Here is a 17,796-nt window from a genome sequence, read left to right on the forward strand (position 1 = left end):
TAGCATCTTGCTTTCCTTTAAGGAAGGACATGGTATATTACAAAGTATTTAATAAACTGGCACTATGTTTTAACATGATGTACAAGCTTTCATGCAGTTTTTCTTTTTTGAGAGCAGAAGCAATCAAAATTTGAAAGACATTGATGAAGACAAGGGCTTTGCATCAAAGGCTCTGAAAGTCTGAATCTGTAAGCATTTCCACACTTTTCAACGTATGCCTGACACAGCCCTGCACTCTTACTGAATTTAAAGCACAAGAAAAGGAAATCTCTCAAGACCTGAAATTCTTACCTTCTAGCTTTTGATTTGAACAAGTGTGTCCCTCTGTTGTTTATTTTAGTTGAAAAAGTTTATCTTATTCTAAAATCCTACATTATTTTCTTTGTCCAAAATTACCAGTGATAATTCAGCTCTTGCACGCTTTACAATAACAAAGGGAAAGTAGCTTATACAATGTCTTTAAAAAGCCATCAGCTTTTTTCCCCCGTCAGCTCCTGCTTAGCTTTCTGATGATGAACTGACTCTTTCTCACAGCCATAATCCCACGGGTATCCCTCCACATAACGCTGGTTCCGAACCCAGGTCCTTTAGCCAGTAAAAGGGACTGAGAAAGCATGAGCACTTGCATCATTTGCTTATTGTTGTTCTTTTTGGTTTTGGCTTATGTTGTTTTTATAGCACACTCAATGTTATTTTTCACTCTACGTACTCTGATTCATTTTTCATTCTGCTTTCTTCTCCCTAGCTGCCTCAGTGCTGAGTAAAGTGAAAATCCATGAATGAGTCAGAGTCAAATTTTCAAAGTTGCATTGGTCAGTGGGGTTTGGAATGAAGTAAAATGAGATTACTCATATTTTTGTCTTTCCAAAAGTAGAAAATTATATTCCCTTTCCTTGGTGGCAATAAAGAGAGCTTTATCCCATGTTTTCCATCTGCTTTTATTTTCCTGAAATCCAGTCTAGGCCATGATGTTCACTAGTGACAGGTATAATTAGCTGATTCTGTTCTTACTATATTATCATTAGCCTTGCCTAATTCCTCATCTTCTATCTTTCATCAAAAGCAACTTGAAGATCTTATTTCTTGTTAAGTGTTACTCTTCTGGGACTGCTCTCTCTCTCTCTTTTTTTTTTTTTTTTTCCCCCTACAGGATATCTGAATGGTTATTTAAAGAAGATTCTTCCTTTTCTTTTTTTCCTCCTTTTTGCTCCTTTTTTCTTAGTTTATCTGAGTGAAGAATAATGTGAATAAGACCGTAATAGGATTTGCCTTACATGCATATTCTATAATCCATTCTAATGTTTCAGTTGTGGGTTTAGTACTTTCTATTCAGACATTAATAATTCCTCCTGTATGTATCTTTTAAAGATTTTGCCTATACACTACCAGAGTTAAGAACAGCAGCTGTTGTGATTTATGTCAACTGGGTATTATATAATGTTATTATCTTCTCAGCTTGCAAGAGCCTGGTTTTCAGTTGTAATACACACTATTTCTGCCATGTAAGCTTGTTATCAAATCCTCAACCAAAGCTCTCTCAACATTTCACATATAACGTAGTAATTCCTTTTGAAATACGACAGAGTAATTTCTTACTGCAAGCAAGGAAGGTCAATTAGAAAGTGAGATATAGACCATCAGTATCTCCTAACCTCATAAAAATTCTGTTTTCTATAACCAGCATTTTCCTTCCACTGATATTTAAGCTCTTACCTATGAAAAGATTCCACTCAATATCCAAATCTGCCTGATTTGCTAGGCAGCCCTTCATTACATTGAGGCAATAGCTGTTGCAAGGTTTCACAGTGGGAAGTCCTCTGCAGTAAGGGCAGTACAACATCTTCATTAACGCCCGGATGCACCCTGGGGTGGGACTGACCTGCAGAGTTTAAGGGGGGGAAAGAAAAAGAAAAAGGAGGAAATCAATCTCCTGTTCTGTGAACTTTGGGGTCACTGAGGTCATGCCTCTCAAGCAGTAAGTGCAGAAAGGCCAATCTGTGAAAAGAACTCAATCCTTCATAACATCCTTCTATAACACTGATCGATTCCTGCCAATTATTCTCATTTAGCACAGCCAGGAAAGATTTTCATGAAGGCAAAAATCAACACTTTCCTACTGATGGTAGTGCTTGCCTCCCCAGCCCTCCCACACAATCTACTGGAACGTGAAGGAAAAACATCCAGGGAATCAGCTGGACAGTAACTAACTGATCCTGACACAGGGGATCCTGAGGACAAGCCAAGCTATTTCTATTCAAGCTAGAATTGCAAGTCACATTGCCACTGGGTCAGATTCTCTTTATTCAAGCAGAGTAAATACAGGATAATATTGATGATTTTTATAAAATTATTCAGACCTGTACCATGATGAAGGGATATCATTCTGTTTTCAGAAAAAAGTACCTCTCTGTCTTCTCAGACATTTTCATAGAGAGAGCAGTGTGGGGGTTTGTTTTCTATACATTCAACGTCTTGCGTGAAAAAAAAGACAACATTATAGGACAACTGCCTATTGAAGGTCAATCTACAGATCAGCATGGCACAACGTGGCTGCACATGGCAAAATTAAAACAGCCACCAGAGTCAATGGAGAGACATCCAATGAGTCTAGGATTTCCAGTCAAAGTCATTACCACTGGACAGGGCTGACAGAATGAAGTAGTGTGCAGACAGAAATTTTGAATGATATGTGTTAAAATTTGTGTTAGAAGGGTATGGATTTCCTGGAGAGAGAGCATGGAGGTTAGGGAAGGGTTTTTGCATAAAGTTTCTCCATTACTTCTAATGATCCTTCACCTCTTCTTTTTCAGTCATCAAAATATCTATTCAACAATGTGACTTCCATGTTTAATGGAAAGAAATAGATCCCTTTTGGGTTATTTCTATATCCCACCTCTTGAAGGGTAGGATATATTATTTTCAGGAGGACATCCACTGAATTCTCGATTTCTAAATTTAAACCACACAACTTTGATAACCATGTAAAGTTCCTTGGGTAAGCATCATTTCCATCATCCTCTTGTTTCCATTTTTGTTTAATCTCAGAATTTTAAACCCAGATTCTTCTTCATCATGAAGGTGGTAAGACATTGGAACAGGTTGCTGAGGGAGGTGGTAGAAGCATCATCCCTAGAGGTTTTTAAGGCCAAATTGGATAGGGCTCTGAGCAACCTGAACTAGTGTGAGGTGTCCCTGCCCATGGCAGGGGGGTTGGAATTAGATGATCCTTGAGGTCCCTTCCAACCCTAATGATTCTATGATTCTGTATGTACTACTATAATATATGTTTTCAGTCCAGAAATTCTGTTTTGGATTAAAAGGACGAGTTAAGTAATACTTGAAATAGCATCTTGTCATACCACAGTGGAGCGTCACTGATTTTTAGAGAACTATGCAGAACATATTCTTTACAACAGACATATTTACATGAAAATGGTTATGTTAAGAGTTACAGCTAATGTTTTTGAGTATGCTCAGAAGTCATTCTTGTCTTGGTTTCCTAGGGAAATTCAATTTAGTAGCACAATACTCTGATAATATGCCTGAAGTTATATTTATGGAGGTTTTTTTAACAGCTTTATAATAATAAGCCAATTTCTATCAGATTTCACTGAGGACTTCAGGTCTTCAGTATATTAAGCAGATATCAAAGAATCTACATGGATGAACAATGCTATAAATGACCCATGGGTTAGAAAGTACCACTAGGCTCTTTCACCTTATTAAACAGCAGAAAATTCAAATACAAGGAAAGCTTGACTTCATTATTTCCACTGTTCAGAACTTGTTTTCAGAGTCACTTATCCAGATGTTTACACCTCCAAACCTAGAACAGGTTCATTTTTATAAAAAGATTAGCAGCAAAAGCAGGGCATAAGCAGAATACATAAACTTATGGTCAACAGTGGAACAGTTGCTTTGAAATTACTGCCAAAATCAAGAGATATTTCTACCTGTGTTCACAGAGAGTTTAATCAGCAAACTTCCTTATTTAAAAGTATGCTTCTTCCTGGGCCCAGAAGTCATGTCAATGGAAAGTTGTCAGCACCAGGTTGTTCCCTAAGTTCAGCTGGAATCCACGTTCTCCTATCCACACCTTCCCAAACCCACTTTGATAGTTGTTCTTACAGCACATATAGCTATAAGACCCTGACCCTGCAATCTCATTATTGAAAAGCATAGCTGAAAGAGAGAAGAGAGTCCCTGACTTTATATTTATAGAAATAAAAGATAATAAATATTTTTTCACAAGTGTAGTTTGAGAGGTAGCTACCTATCATATCTTTCTCTGCCAGAGGTCCAGATCATATCCCCAGTCTGGAAGGGCAGGGCACTAAACGTCAGTTAGAATATCTATTTATGCTGGCCCAGTCAATCTTGAATTATTGTTGCATTACAGAAGAGCTTAACCAGAGTAGTCCCAGAAATAGTCCATTTCAAAGGAGTCAGGATAGATTCTTACCACTCTAAAACAATAAGCAGAAACCAGATGTCTCATGTCTTGTCCAAATGTTTTAATATGCCCTGTAGAAATCATTGTCAACATTAAGCATCATCAACAGCATTTTTCAAGAAAGGAAGATTTTCTTCTCTTGATAAGAGAGAAGTAACACAGTTTTTAAGACAAGGGGCCAAGCTGTGACTCCAAACAGATGGAGAAGGTTTCTGTGGAAGACTCTGATGTATCTGTACCAGCGCCAGGGGAAGTTTAGGCTCAAGGTGAGGAGAAAGTTCTTCACAAAAAGAGTAATTGGTTGTTGGGATATGCTGCCTGAGGAGACAGTGGAGTCATCATCCCTGGAGCTGCTCTAAAAAAGGAGTCGATGTGGCACTTGGAGCCATGGTTTAGTTGTCATGTGGTGTTGGGTAAAAGGTTAGACTTGATGATCTCTGAGGTCTTTTCCAACCTGGTTGATTCTGTGATTCTGTGTAATCTTCAGGCACCTATAATTGGCTTACTACTTCTTGCTGCTGGCAAGTTCTATGAAGCGGATTTTCAAAGCCCTTTTCTTCTTCCCATCTTAAAAAAACCCAGGAATCCAGTCTCTTAAATCTAATCATACTTTTCTGCAGATGTGAATTTCATCCAGAAGCATTGAAAACCTTCATTTGCTGAGGAGAGCTGTTCTTCAGCCCAGGAGTTGCAATGATTTTTCTGTAAGTAACATTTGTAGATGGATATAGATTGGATTTTTTTTCCTTTTTTTCTTTTAAAAAAATTTATTTATGTATTTATTTTCCATTTTCTTCCAATATACATTGCAATTTGCTTTATGTTATCACACCAGGGAAATGTGCATAGACTTCAAGATTTAGAAATAACTAAACCTTATGTAAATCATACATTATAAATCAGTCAAATCACACTGAATGGCATAACTGGAGAAACTGCTATAGAGAAGTAATTAATTATATCATGCTCTCCCTGACTGCGTAGGACATCTTCATTTTAGTATAAGCATATTTGGAATGTAGCACAAAAGTGCCTTTCTGAGCTTTCATTGAGCCTAGTTGCTGCAGGACATGTTACATTGATGCATTTTGCAACATTTTCTGACAGCTTCAACTTTACCTAAATGTATGTTTTTGCATACATGCAAAAAACCTAAAAGCAAGATTCTTAAGGGTTTCATTACTGAACACTTGTTTTTCCCCTTCAGAAACTCTGGGAGGATTTAATCTAGAAGACAGATTTTACAGTTGTGAACTTGCAAATATAAATAATTGAGGAGAAAACTTCTTTGGGTAAAAGCCACAAAACTGTACTCTCTTGTAACAACACATTTGCAAAGTCTGCTTCATTATGTATTTGACCTGGTTTTGTAATCAAAAGCCTTCTCTTTATTTTTTTTTTTCTGATATAAAAACAAGACAAGCTGATTAAATAACTGGACATCTTTAGAAGGATCAAACACACATGCAGTTTCACTTATTGTGTTTATAGAAGATTCCTTACGGAAGCATCTAATATGTGTTGTCTGGTAATAAAGTAAGGGTGTTTTTCCAAAGTAATATTGAATGGAATCAGACTCACAGCATAAAGCCAACTGTCAAATACAGCAAAACAAATCAAAACAGAGTCTTGCTTTAGAGACCGCAACTGGAACACAACTCTATTCTACATTTCCTTCCTGTCTGGAATCACAATGAGTCACTCCTTAGCATGGAGACCTTGGGAGGAAACTGCCAGGAGTAACCAGCTGATTTCTAGTCAACCAGCCCAAGAACTAGATGCTCTCTTAAAATACCTCTACACTACAACAACCAACAGTCTGGGAAGGAGAAGAGGATTGCATTCTATTTCTCACAAGCTTCATAAATGCATTAACAACCAGACTATTGGATGAAAGTGGAGACTTCTACTTCCCCATTTGGTGTTCAAGACAAGGTATTAAATTCACTGCTTTATACAAGAGTGTTAAGTGCACTCCTATAATCCAATGTGACTCAACAAAGATAAAATCACTTCTGCTTTTTACCCAGACAATAGCTGATGTGTACTGGGCAGACACCACTGGATAACGACTCTCTAGAATGTGCATAGACAAGACCATCTCTACCCATCAGCTACCCTGGAAAGGGAGGATGGTGCAAAGGACAATGGATTCACCACCTGGACACATACCTAAAAACTGTATAAAAGACTGAAGCAATGCCTGCTCTGAGAAGGAGAGAAAAGGACAGATACAGGAGAAAAGACATTACCATGTAGCCTGGAGGCAGGAGACCAGGAGGAATTCTCTCTCTGTGTCCTAAGTTCCACCTGCTGCAACTCATAGAGCTGAAGAGGCTGCTCAGAGAAGGACTTGGACTCTCTCCCTCCCCTCCTCCAGCGGAGGACAGCACAGCCAACAAGGATGACATCTCCACACCAAAGTGGTGGCACCCTTCCTCCACAGACTCAAACTGTCTTGGGGGGTGTGGGGCATGGTAATATAATTGCTTTCCACGTCTCTCTCCCTCTTCTCCCTCTCTATCTCTATTTTTTCCATCTCTCTCTCCCTTCTTCTGTTCAGTCCACTTTATTCTGTTAATAAATAGTCTAGCTGTTGATATTTTGGCCTCATTTGTGCATCTAATTTCATAACACAGGAATATTCCAAAGGAACTGAGTCTCTTACCCTCTCTGGACTGAGACAAATGGTTCATAATGGGATGAGAGTTTTGAAATAAACCCCTGATTTTAGCACCTCTGTATTTATTAAATCACCCAAGTCCCCACACAGCAAGCTGATGTCTGTCTGCACAGACATGATGCACTCTCAGAGAAACTGGGGCACTGACATCCTTTAAGTCACTTTTTAGATGTCTGTGTAGCCCATCTGAAACTTAATAACAGAAAAATGAGATAAGTTTCCCAAGGATAATTCTCTTCATAAGCTAATTATCTCAAGAGTTTTAAACAGGACTAAGGAAGGAATAATAAAATACTTTTATATGTGGCCAGGTCAAAGCTTGATCTTGAATCCACTTGCATGTCCCAACCAACTAATAGGCTAAGAGTAGCAGTCCCCACACAGTTTTCCAACAAAAAGTTAATATATCTGTGGACAGCTCCATAGTCCATTACTAAAGCTTCATGTGAAAAAAAACTCCACAGCATAAAACCAGTATTTCCATAGAAAATTATATTAAAAATCAAATAAGACATAAAGATCAGAAGTTCATGCTTGTGATTTAAGAAGAGAAGGTAAAAGAAAAAGTTTTATTTAAGATTTCCTGATTATTGCATTCTACTGAAGCACAAAAATAATTTCGTATTACCCATTGTAACAGTGATGTAACTGGGATCAGACTGAGATGTATCATGAAGTACACTTAATAGGGTACACAGAATTGCCACAAACCTTTGGAGCACCCATCCCAAGAGCTTCAGATCCCTTTTTCCTTTCAACTTAAATTAATTCAAGTACAGAGACTAAACCTCAGTCCAATCACTCACTACATTTTGTCTTAAGTCTTTGACCCTCTCTTCTCAACAAGTTACAAATACTCCCTACTGATTTTTGTTTGTTTTTAATACTGGGGAAAGTGGGTAAAACTTAGTTGGCAGTAATGCTTTTCGTCATTTTGCTCTTTGTTTGCTGCAAACAATATTTGCTCAATGTCGGATCCAAGAGATTAAATTTGATGTCTATATTTTGGCTGTTTTCACGAGCACTGTGTTACTGTTTATTTCATTTAATAACCTAGATATTAAACAAGGTGGATTTTTCCTTTTTTCTTTTGTATAGTTCAGCTGAAAGTATGTCTGTGTATCTGATTAGAACTACATAGAAATAGTCAAAAGATATTTGAATGCACTATTGAAGTACCTTTCATTGTTTCAGTCTTACTCTTAGATGCTAATATCTGAGTTCATGCTTTTAAAGCAAAATCTGCTATAAAAATGAAAATACTGCATCAGCCATATTCAATTGGGAATTTATATTGTAGAAGGTCAATTTGAGAATACTTGCTTGTATCAACCGAAAGTCTAGTCCAATACTAAACTCCTAAAGATAAAAATAGCTACCTTTTTAACAATTCATGGCATCCCAGATGACTGAAAAGTAGAAGACCTGGTTTGAGTATTTCAGCTTTGTACTAGTGTCTTTGAATCTGTGCTTGAACTGTAACAAAATAAAAAGGAAACACTGCACTAAACAGTGGCAAGATTCCCACAGTTCTGGGACAGTATATCTGAAGAATACAATAAGATTGAAAATTGGTATATTAAAGTTTAATATTTTCATATTCAATAAAAACCCCATAGAAAATATATAATGCATAGTTCAATACACTCATTAAACTAGGAACCATTTTAGGGCAATATAGTTGAACTCTAAAAAGTTTGATAATGTAAAAAAGAAATTCCCTATCTGATACAAATTCTGCAGCATTAAGGGCTTTTCTCACTGAGGAACATTTAACCATTGTTCTTGTCCAGCTGAGATTTCTTTTTCTATTTTCTATGATTTTGAAATCATGAGAAATATAGCAACTGAATTTCTTTCCCACACCTGTTAAAATTTGAGGCATTTTTCATATTTATTTGGTCATCTCAGTATGTCTATGGGTGTGTTCTGGTATATGTACAGTTCTAGAAAATGGACAAATATTGCTCCTCCATTTTGCAGATGACAAACATGAAACATCACAAGCAATTTTAAGAGGTATTTAGATGAATAAAATCTTAAAAGTTATACACCAGAAAATTTCAACTCTGGTTATAAGTATCTCTCTCACCTGGGATTTTCCCAAGTTATCATACCATGTAATTCAAACCCTGCTATAGGAAAACAGGGCCTTCAAGTCTCTAAGTGATTACATCAGGAACTTCAACATAAACCAATAAATCATTGCTGGGGAGATGAATTGTGGAGTTTTGCAATTTCCCCAGAGAAGTCAAGGGCAAAAAATAGAAGGACAAAATGTTCAGATGTTTACTTGGGTGAGACCGGACCTCCATTTACGGAGGGAAAGAATAGCTCCTTCTATTTTCAGCAAAAAAGGAAAATTACTTATTGGATTATCTGAATACAGAAAATCCAAATTTAGAAAACCACTTGTAAAGCTGCAGTCACAAGGATATTTTGTATAAAGCATTTTTTTTTTAAATCTCTTGAATGGCTTGTGAGTGATGCTTTAAAGCAATTTTGTTTACAATTTAAGGATTTTTACAAAATAAAACATTTGAATGTTCAGTTATAAATATTAAAATGCACTTCTTAAATCACATTTTACCTGTCAGAGGCACAATCAATTTCCAGCAAACTGGGTGGAAAAACGTTGTTTGATTGTAGGTATGATTAAAGCCAGAGATTTTATTGGACTGAAAATAGTGCAAGCTGAGAAAATACTCCAAGATACAGGGGTTTACACTCCATGAGATGACACTGAGCTGAAAACTCTGCCCTGCAATTTTTTTGGAAAAAATAATTATCTTTCTCATCTGTTGTTAGTCTAATCCCACATTAAATAGAATTTGAGGTATGGATTCCATATGTTATTTTCCCAGCTTTTCAAGGCCAAAGCCAAGGTGAAAAAATTCTTTGAAATAGTTTCTTCATTCCACTCCCAGGAGATGAGAAATTTTCTACTACGCAGACATCAGGAAGGAATCTCACAGCTGTTAGACATTTCAAATCCCACTATCTCTTCTGGAACATAAACTTTAAGATACTCTTTTAATAAAAGGCACTTCCTCTCATTTCTTCCCAGAGAGAAAACAACCTAACTGTTGCATCTCCCTTAAAAGAGAGTGTGCTCATTTCTTGCAGCATCATGTAGAAATGTTTATGGTCTCCACCAGATTTAAGAGGAAATCATGTGCTAAATTTTCCAGGGCTGAAAATAGAATAGGGCATGTCTGTAAACAACAGGATCAGAAAACACCCTGAAACTGGCTTCTTCAAATAATTTGGAGAGTAGAGCAGAAAATCCATAAAATCTAGAAAATCTCTTTAGAAGACATCCTTAGTATGATTTGTTAGACTAGACACACTAAAAATCTGACCTATGGTCTCTTACAAAAGAAATTAACTTCAGCCTAAGAACAGGTATCTAAAATAGGTGCTTATTAGTCTGTCTTCTGAGAGAGGTGCTATAATGACTAATCCAGAATCACAGTATATATTTGGTTGGAAGAGACCTTCAAGGTCATACAGTTCAACCTTCCACGCAGCACTGAGGAGTCAACACTAAACCATGTCCGTAAGTGCTAGGTCCACGTATGGCTTAAACATCTAGAGGGATGATGACTGCACTACTGCCTTGGGCAGACCATTCCAATGTTTTAGAACTCCTTCAGTGAAGAAGTATTTCCTAATAACCAGCCTAAACCTCCCTTGTCACACCTTGTATCCATTTCCTCCGGTCCAGTTGCTTGCCACCATGGAGAAGAGGCTGGCCCCCTCCTCGTTCCAACTTCCCTTCAGGTAGTTGTAGAGAGCAATAAGGTCTTTCCTCATCCTCCTCTTCTCCAGACTGAACAACACCAGCTGCCTCAGCTGCTCCTCATAGGCCATGTGCTCTAGGCCCTCCAGCAACTCAGTGTCTTTATACTGAAGGGCCAGAACTGAACTCAATACTCAAGGTGTGGCCTTACCAGTGCTGTGTACAGGAGGACGACCACCTCCCTGTTCCTGAAGCCACAGTATTTCTAATACAAGCTCAGATGCCTTTGGCCTTCTTGCCCACCTGGGCACACTACTGATTCATATTCAGTCAACTTATCAACCAATACCTCCCAATCGCTCTCCAAGTTGCAGAAACACCTTCATACATATGTGCAAATATCTTCATACATAAGTTTAAGAAGGATCCACTTTTTTTCCAACTAGTTAAAAATGAGGATGTTACTGAGCAATGATGTGCAGTTGCCTTTCAGAACAGTCAGAAGTAGAGTCAGATCAAAAGAGGCGTTAAGAAAGAATGGTGAGGACAAAATGCCAGACTAGCCTCAGCATAATTAAGCAAAAATGGCTTTGTGTTCACTGAGGGAAAAAAAAATATTGCAGAGAAGTATTATCCAGGTACAAATGAGAAATAGAAGGGGAGGTCCTTGATAATCTGAAAATCAAACCCTCAGATAAGTAGGAGAGAAAATTCTGAGAAAGGGTTGATAAAGGAAAAAAGAGAAGAACTGCCACAGCAGGAGATAATGATCAAATGTAGCAGTTAGATGTGTGTATCTGGATAAGAAAATGATCTGAAGAATGGTCAAAGTCAGTTCTACTTACAACACCCAAGAAGCTTGAAAGCCAAACTACCTACCTGAGAGCAGTCTGGCTGTCTGCCTATCTATGAGTCATCCTTCAAAGCAGAAAAATACCTGAGAAGAAAATCAGTCCTTTCAAACAGAGGGAGAACAGCAAAACCATTCTGATCACTTGTAAGTACTCACAAGTACTCACAAACCTTGTTTGCTGTTCACTGATCTGTGAATTGTTTTACTGACTTTAAAAGGATATGAAGGTCAGAGTGGTGCAGAAGGCTGTGGGATGTCTTAGTTGTGCAGTGTCAGCAAGAGCACACCAGCCCTGATGAGAAAGAAATAAATGCATACATAATATTGGCAGTCTTGGATGATGATAAGTTATGCAATAATTTGAGATGACAAGTGACAACAGATTGACCCAACATGTTCCACCTCTTTCCTGCTCTAAGATGGATGAATGGAGTCATGATACAAAAGACACTTTAAAGTGCATAGTGAGGTGATCACTATCTGTATCCATTGACAATGACTATCTCCTAGCCACAGCAACTAAGGATATGCAAATTCCTTACATATGCTTTCACGCATGACTGAGGAATTGTCTGGGCTGCATATTGGCAGCAACTAAAGGGTAGGGACTGGGTGAACTAACACTAAAAGAAGGACATTCTACTAGAGAGAGAAATTAGATTGTAGGGATAGAATCATAGAATCAACAAGGTTGGAAAAGACCTCAGAGATCATCAAGTCCAACCTGTCATCCAACAACTCATGACTACTAAACCATGGCACCAAGTACCACATCCAATCCCCTCTTGAACACCTCCAGGGATGATGACTCCACCACCTCCCTGGGGAGCCCATTCCAATGCCTAACAACTCTCTCTGGGAAGAACTTTCTCCTCACCTCGAGCCTAAACTTCCCCTGGTGCAGCTTGAGACTGTGTCCTCTTGTTCTGGTGCTGGTTGCCTGGGAGAAGAGACGAATCCCCTCCTGGCTACAGCCTCCCTTCAGGTAGTTGTAGAGAGCAATAAGGTCTCCCTGAGCCTCCTCTTCTCCAGGCTAAACAATCCCAGCTCCCTCAGCCTCTCCTCACAGGGCTTGTGCTTGAGGCCTCTCACCAGCCTCGTTGCCCTTCTCCAGACACATTCAAGAGTCTCAATGTCCTTCTTAAATTGAGGGACCTAGAACTGGACACAGTACTCAAGGTTTAGCCTAACCAGTGCTGAGTACAGGGGCACAATGACTTCCCTGCTCCTGCTGGCCACACTGTTCTTGATGCAGGCCACCAGAATAGTGAAACAGGAAACTCCAAGGCTGATAGTTTTGTGTACTTGACAAGTTTAATCATATTCCTACATTGAACATTCAAAGGGTAAAATCCCTTAGTAACTTTGGGCTATTTGTGAAAAACATACAAACAAACAAACCAAACAAAACCCAGTGGTATCTCCATAGAAACAAACCAAGTTTCAAGTTTCAGATTGTACATACTCATGGTCTTCCTCATAAAATTCAGAAGGCCAAAACTAAAGACTGCTGTTTTTTGAGAAGAAATATTAAATCTGATTGTTAGCAATAAGATAGTCTAACCTTGTCAGAGACAAGAGGAATATAAAAATACAGTCATCACTTCAGCAAGGAATGCAAAACTTACTTTAAAGACTATTTGCTGAAGACCCTCCAGCCCAGTAGAAAGTAACATGTTGGTTTTCTGGGACACAACATATTGAGAGTATCCTTGTGGAGAACTTGGAGATGTTGGTTGATGAGAAGCTCAACATGATGTTACAATGTACATTTCCAGCCCAAAAAGCCAACTGTATCCTGGGCTGCATCAAAAGTAGTTTGACCAGCAAATTGTGGCATATGATTCTTCCCCACTAGTTGCTCCTTGTGAGATAAGACCTGGAGTACAGTATTCAGATTTGGTGCCTCCAGCGTAAGGGAATTCATCTGCTGGAGTAAGTCCAGTGAGATGATCTGAGGGTAGGAACACCTTTCCTATGAAGACAGCATGAGACAGTTGAGATTGTTTTGCATGTGAAGAGAAGGCTCTAGAGAGACCTTATAGCAGCTTTCCAGTACCTAAAGGGGGCCTACAAGAAAGCTGGAGAAGGACTTTTAACAAGGACATATAGTGATAAGACAAGGGGTAATGTCTTTAAAATGAAAGAAGGTAGATTTAGATTAGATAAAAGGAATAAACCCTTCACAATGAGAGTGGAAAGGCCACTGGAACAGGTTGCCCAGAAAAGGTGTGGATGTCCCATCCCTGGAAGTGTTTAAGGTTAGGACTGTGAGCAACATATTCTAGTGGAAGGTGTCCCTGCTCATGACAAGGATGTCAAAATCCCTTCCAATCCAAATCATTCTATGATTCTATGATAAAGTTTTGCTTATGCTCCTGTTTCATTTCCTGATATGAATGAAGCACAAGATAAAGCACAATAGACAGGACTGTAAAACAATGTCTGTGTGGGTCATACACAGATGTAGAGATTGAAAGGGAGCATCTTAAACTATTTTCTTGACTTCTAAAGTGATGAAAGGTGTCAGACTTTTAAGGTACCCCAATAAGGGTCTAGTCAGATACACTGCTGGTTTCTAATAATCAGCCAGAGACTCCTCAATAAAATACACAATGTCTTTGAAATATATTCAGGGTAGCGAGGAAGCAGATGATTTATAAATAACTCACTATCTATTTATAGGATCCATAAGTGCCCACTGCATTATGTGGCCCAAATCATGTGAGATCACCTTATAGCTCCATGTTAACGTTTCCTCTTTTATGGTCTTTCCGATGCTCTTGTTAGGTTTTCACAAAGCTGCTTGTAAATACAAATACTGTATATAAAATATTTAACAAATGCTCAAGTGTACCTTGGGATGACTATGGTCTGGGATGACTTGTTATGGGATGTTTGCCCACATTTCTGCTGAGTATTGCATTTGAGCTTTTGGAACTGCATAGGAGAAAAGAAACGTGCAACTTCATCCAATGATTTAGGTATTATTTGATTGTTTTTATTTTCTTTTAAATCCCTTCCTGATAATTCCTTCCCTGTAGACACAAAATGCAACAGAGGGATCTTCACTACTGTTTCTGTGCCCTACTTCCAAGTCACTATAAGAGAAAAATAGGAAGGTGATTAAGTTGAGAATAGTTAGGGGAATTTCTGCCACTACAGTAAGAACAGGGATTTTTTTCTCAGTATTTTCCTTCTGGGATGTGCACTAAAGAATCATATAGTCAGTCTCTATAGTACTAGATGAGAATATGCTATGAAGTCAAGACCCTAATTTTCATGAGAATATTTTCTTAAATCCTGTTAAACCAAATTAGTCCAGTGTAAATGACCCAAATTTCTTCCTCCTTCACACTCATAGGTATGTAACCACACAAAACCTAAAATTGTGTACATATTTGTATTAAAATTAGATGTGTTGTCTTGTTCCCTAATAGTTAACAGAAGGGTAACCTACAGCAGCAAAACACCTCTATTATACCTTGTATTATAAAATTATAGATTAAGGACTATAATATTGGAAAATATTCAAAAGAAAAGTAAGGACTTTGTAGTATTGGTTAGAAATAAGCAAGTACCCATTGGAAGGCTATTTATGGAGTTTAAAGTGGTTATTTGTTCACACCTTGCTTGCAGGAAGCAGATAAAAATCTACACTGTAAAAATGTCTCTAACAATCAGATTTGCTTTTCCCTTCTGTGTAGAGATAGATTAAATATGAAATTTACCATTAAATCTTCATTTAATCTACTGCAATTTTTAGGTTAATGTGCAAAATAAAGAAGCATCAATAAGCATATGAAAATATTCCTTTTACTATTTTGTTCCTCAAAACTCTCAGCAAGTAAGCTATCGTTGAATTTGTTTTCTTTATCCAAAACTGAGCAGGAAAATGCAGTCTATATTGGACTGACTAGGACTGAAAAACCATAAAATCTATAAATGTGAAAATGAAAAAGAAGATATTAAGCTGGGAAAAATACAGCCTAAGGTTATTTTATTTTGTGTACATTCTGCTACATTAATGCAAAAACCAGCAATTTCAATTATCACTGCCAACAACTGCAATTGCCTTGATTTATAATTCTCACTTTCTCAAGCGCAGAAATCACTCATTTATGTGTCATTGTCAGCAGATCCTGAAAGCACTGATCCTATATCAGCTGGAGTAGGATTGAAGTGCCCTGAATCTCCTGTCCCAGATGGACACTTCCCAGCTGTTGGCTAAGATCAAGTACATCATCTGTTCTCATCACTTCAATATCTGATACATTTTCAGCCTGAAGATTTTATATTAAACAAATCTGGAGGCCATGGAAAGGAATAACCACTTCCTCCATTCACTCTGTACATCAACCCAAAACTGCAGTGCTTTCAGGTACTGTGGCTGCATTGTGACTCTGTCAGAATGTGAAATCTGTGCATAAAACCACCCTGTGTGCTTTGGTCATATTTTTCTGGTGGAATTCAGATCCTTGTTACTCTCACAAATTTTCTGGCGATGCAGTCAATGGGTACAACATCACCCACTCCGCTGAGCCTGTGTACTCCAGTGGGTTGATGCAGCCACTGCAGCTATCCACTTGCAGCTATGACCACCCTGGTCTCTGCTTGTGCCACTCTTCCCAACGGAGTTCCAAAGACTTTCCAAAATAAGTTAGAACAGATTTAAATGTGCAGTGGTGTGGACTGGTTCTGGATATACTTGCAGATAGATCAGGGCAAGGATTTTTTAATTTCTCCCCCTACACAGCAAGTTTTCATGTAACAAAGTGAAAGTTATTCTGTGGCTTGTTGAAGACACTGGTCCTTGCTAGATGGCACAAGTTCCATTCACATTGAACCTGAAAGGACCACACGGATTAGAGTGAATGACAATTTGATCTATCTCTCTAAGTGGCAAATGGATGAATTTACTGCCAACTAAGTCAGAAAATCCAGTAAAAGTAAAATACAGCACTTTATAATGGCTACCTGGCAGTAAACTTGTATTTAAGCTGTTTCATTGCCATTTGTCTTTATCTGATTAAGCCACCTGATTTATAAAACATGCTGGGATATACTTTATGTACAGCAACATAATCCACCTAGTGGTCTGGTTTCCAGAACCGCAAGGATAAACATGCTCAAACCATAAAGGCACTCTCAATGCAAGATATAAATTTATAATGCCTACTAAAAGATGTCTCATCATTACCATCTCTGGTATGGATGAACTGTCAGCTACAATACCACAGCTTCTTTCCAAACTTTTTAAAAGTAAGGAAAGTCTAAGTCATGTTCAAAACACACAAGTCACAAGTTAAGGGAGTTTTTCTCAGCAACCCAGTAATACCATTCACCTTCTACGAAGAAGACAATAGGGCTATCGCTGTGAAGTTATCAGTACTATCGACCTCTGACAGAGAAGCTAAGTTTCACAGTGGATATAAGAAATGCTACTAACTTGATAGCATCCTGTGTATCTAAAGGTGGATATTGTAACAGATTCTGAACCTGAGAACTTTGGTCCCACAAGCTATCCTAACAAAGCTGCAATTACACTGTGCCTGTGCATTCAGCAAAGAGTATATTGTTTCCAACTGTATCTTGAGAAATAAGTATCTTAAAACAGTAGTTCTTAAAGACCTATGTCTTCTAAGGCTGCTGAAACATTTAAAATGACAAATCAGAAAGTAGAAGATAACTTTTTCTTTCTAATATAGCAGAGGAGTGAGCAGAATATATGCTGCACTAACAGCTTTCTATAGTGAAGCTCTTGCTGTTGTATCTTAAGTCCCAGTATAGTACTTACACACTTGAATGTCCCACTTAAGTTAGTTGCTAGTATGAACAGTAACTTTAGAGTTTAATTCTAGAGGTAGTAAAACAAATCATTTCAAACCACTGAAGAAGAGCAAGAAAACGGATGCTTGGTTGTATGGTTTAGTTGATTGGGTGGTGTCAGATGATAGGTTGGACACGATGATCTCGAAGGTCTCTTCCAACCTGGTTAATTCTATTCTATTCTAAAACAATTTGAACAGTGCTTTGTTGAATTTCGATCTGAAAATCTTCAGAGG

General features: G+C 38.1%; 1 protein-coding gene and 1 non-coding gene across 2 annotated transcripts in view; one reads left to right on the forward strand and one right to left on the reverse strand.

Moving 5' to 3' along the window:
• The window catches only part of GPC6 (glypican 6), an 816,126-nt gene that overhangs the window by 207,998 nt on the left and 590,332 nt on the right, over positions 1-17,796 (reverse strand). The window contains exon 4 of the mRNA XM_054163055.1: positions 1,714-1,879. Coding sequence (XP_054019030.1) covers positions 1,714-1,879 — 166 coding nt within the window. The remainder of the gene's footprint in view (positions 1-1,713; positions 1,880-17,796) is intronic.
• Positions 15,940-16,128, forward strand: LOC128897360 (U2 spliceosomal RNA). Its single transcript, XR_008462354.1, has one exon. It is a non-coding gene; the product is annotated as a U2 spliceosomal RNA (small nuclear RNA).

Source organism: Dryobates pubescens, chromosome 7 (assembly GCF_014839835.1).
Source record: "Dryobates pubescens isolate bDryPub1 chromosome 7, bDryPub1.pri, whole genome shotgun sequence".
Lineage (NCBI taxonomy): Eukaryota > Metazoa > Chordata > Aves > Piciformes > Picidae > Dryobates > Dryobates pubescens.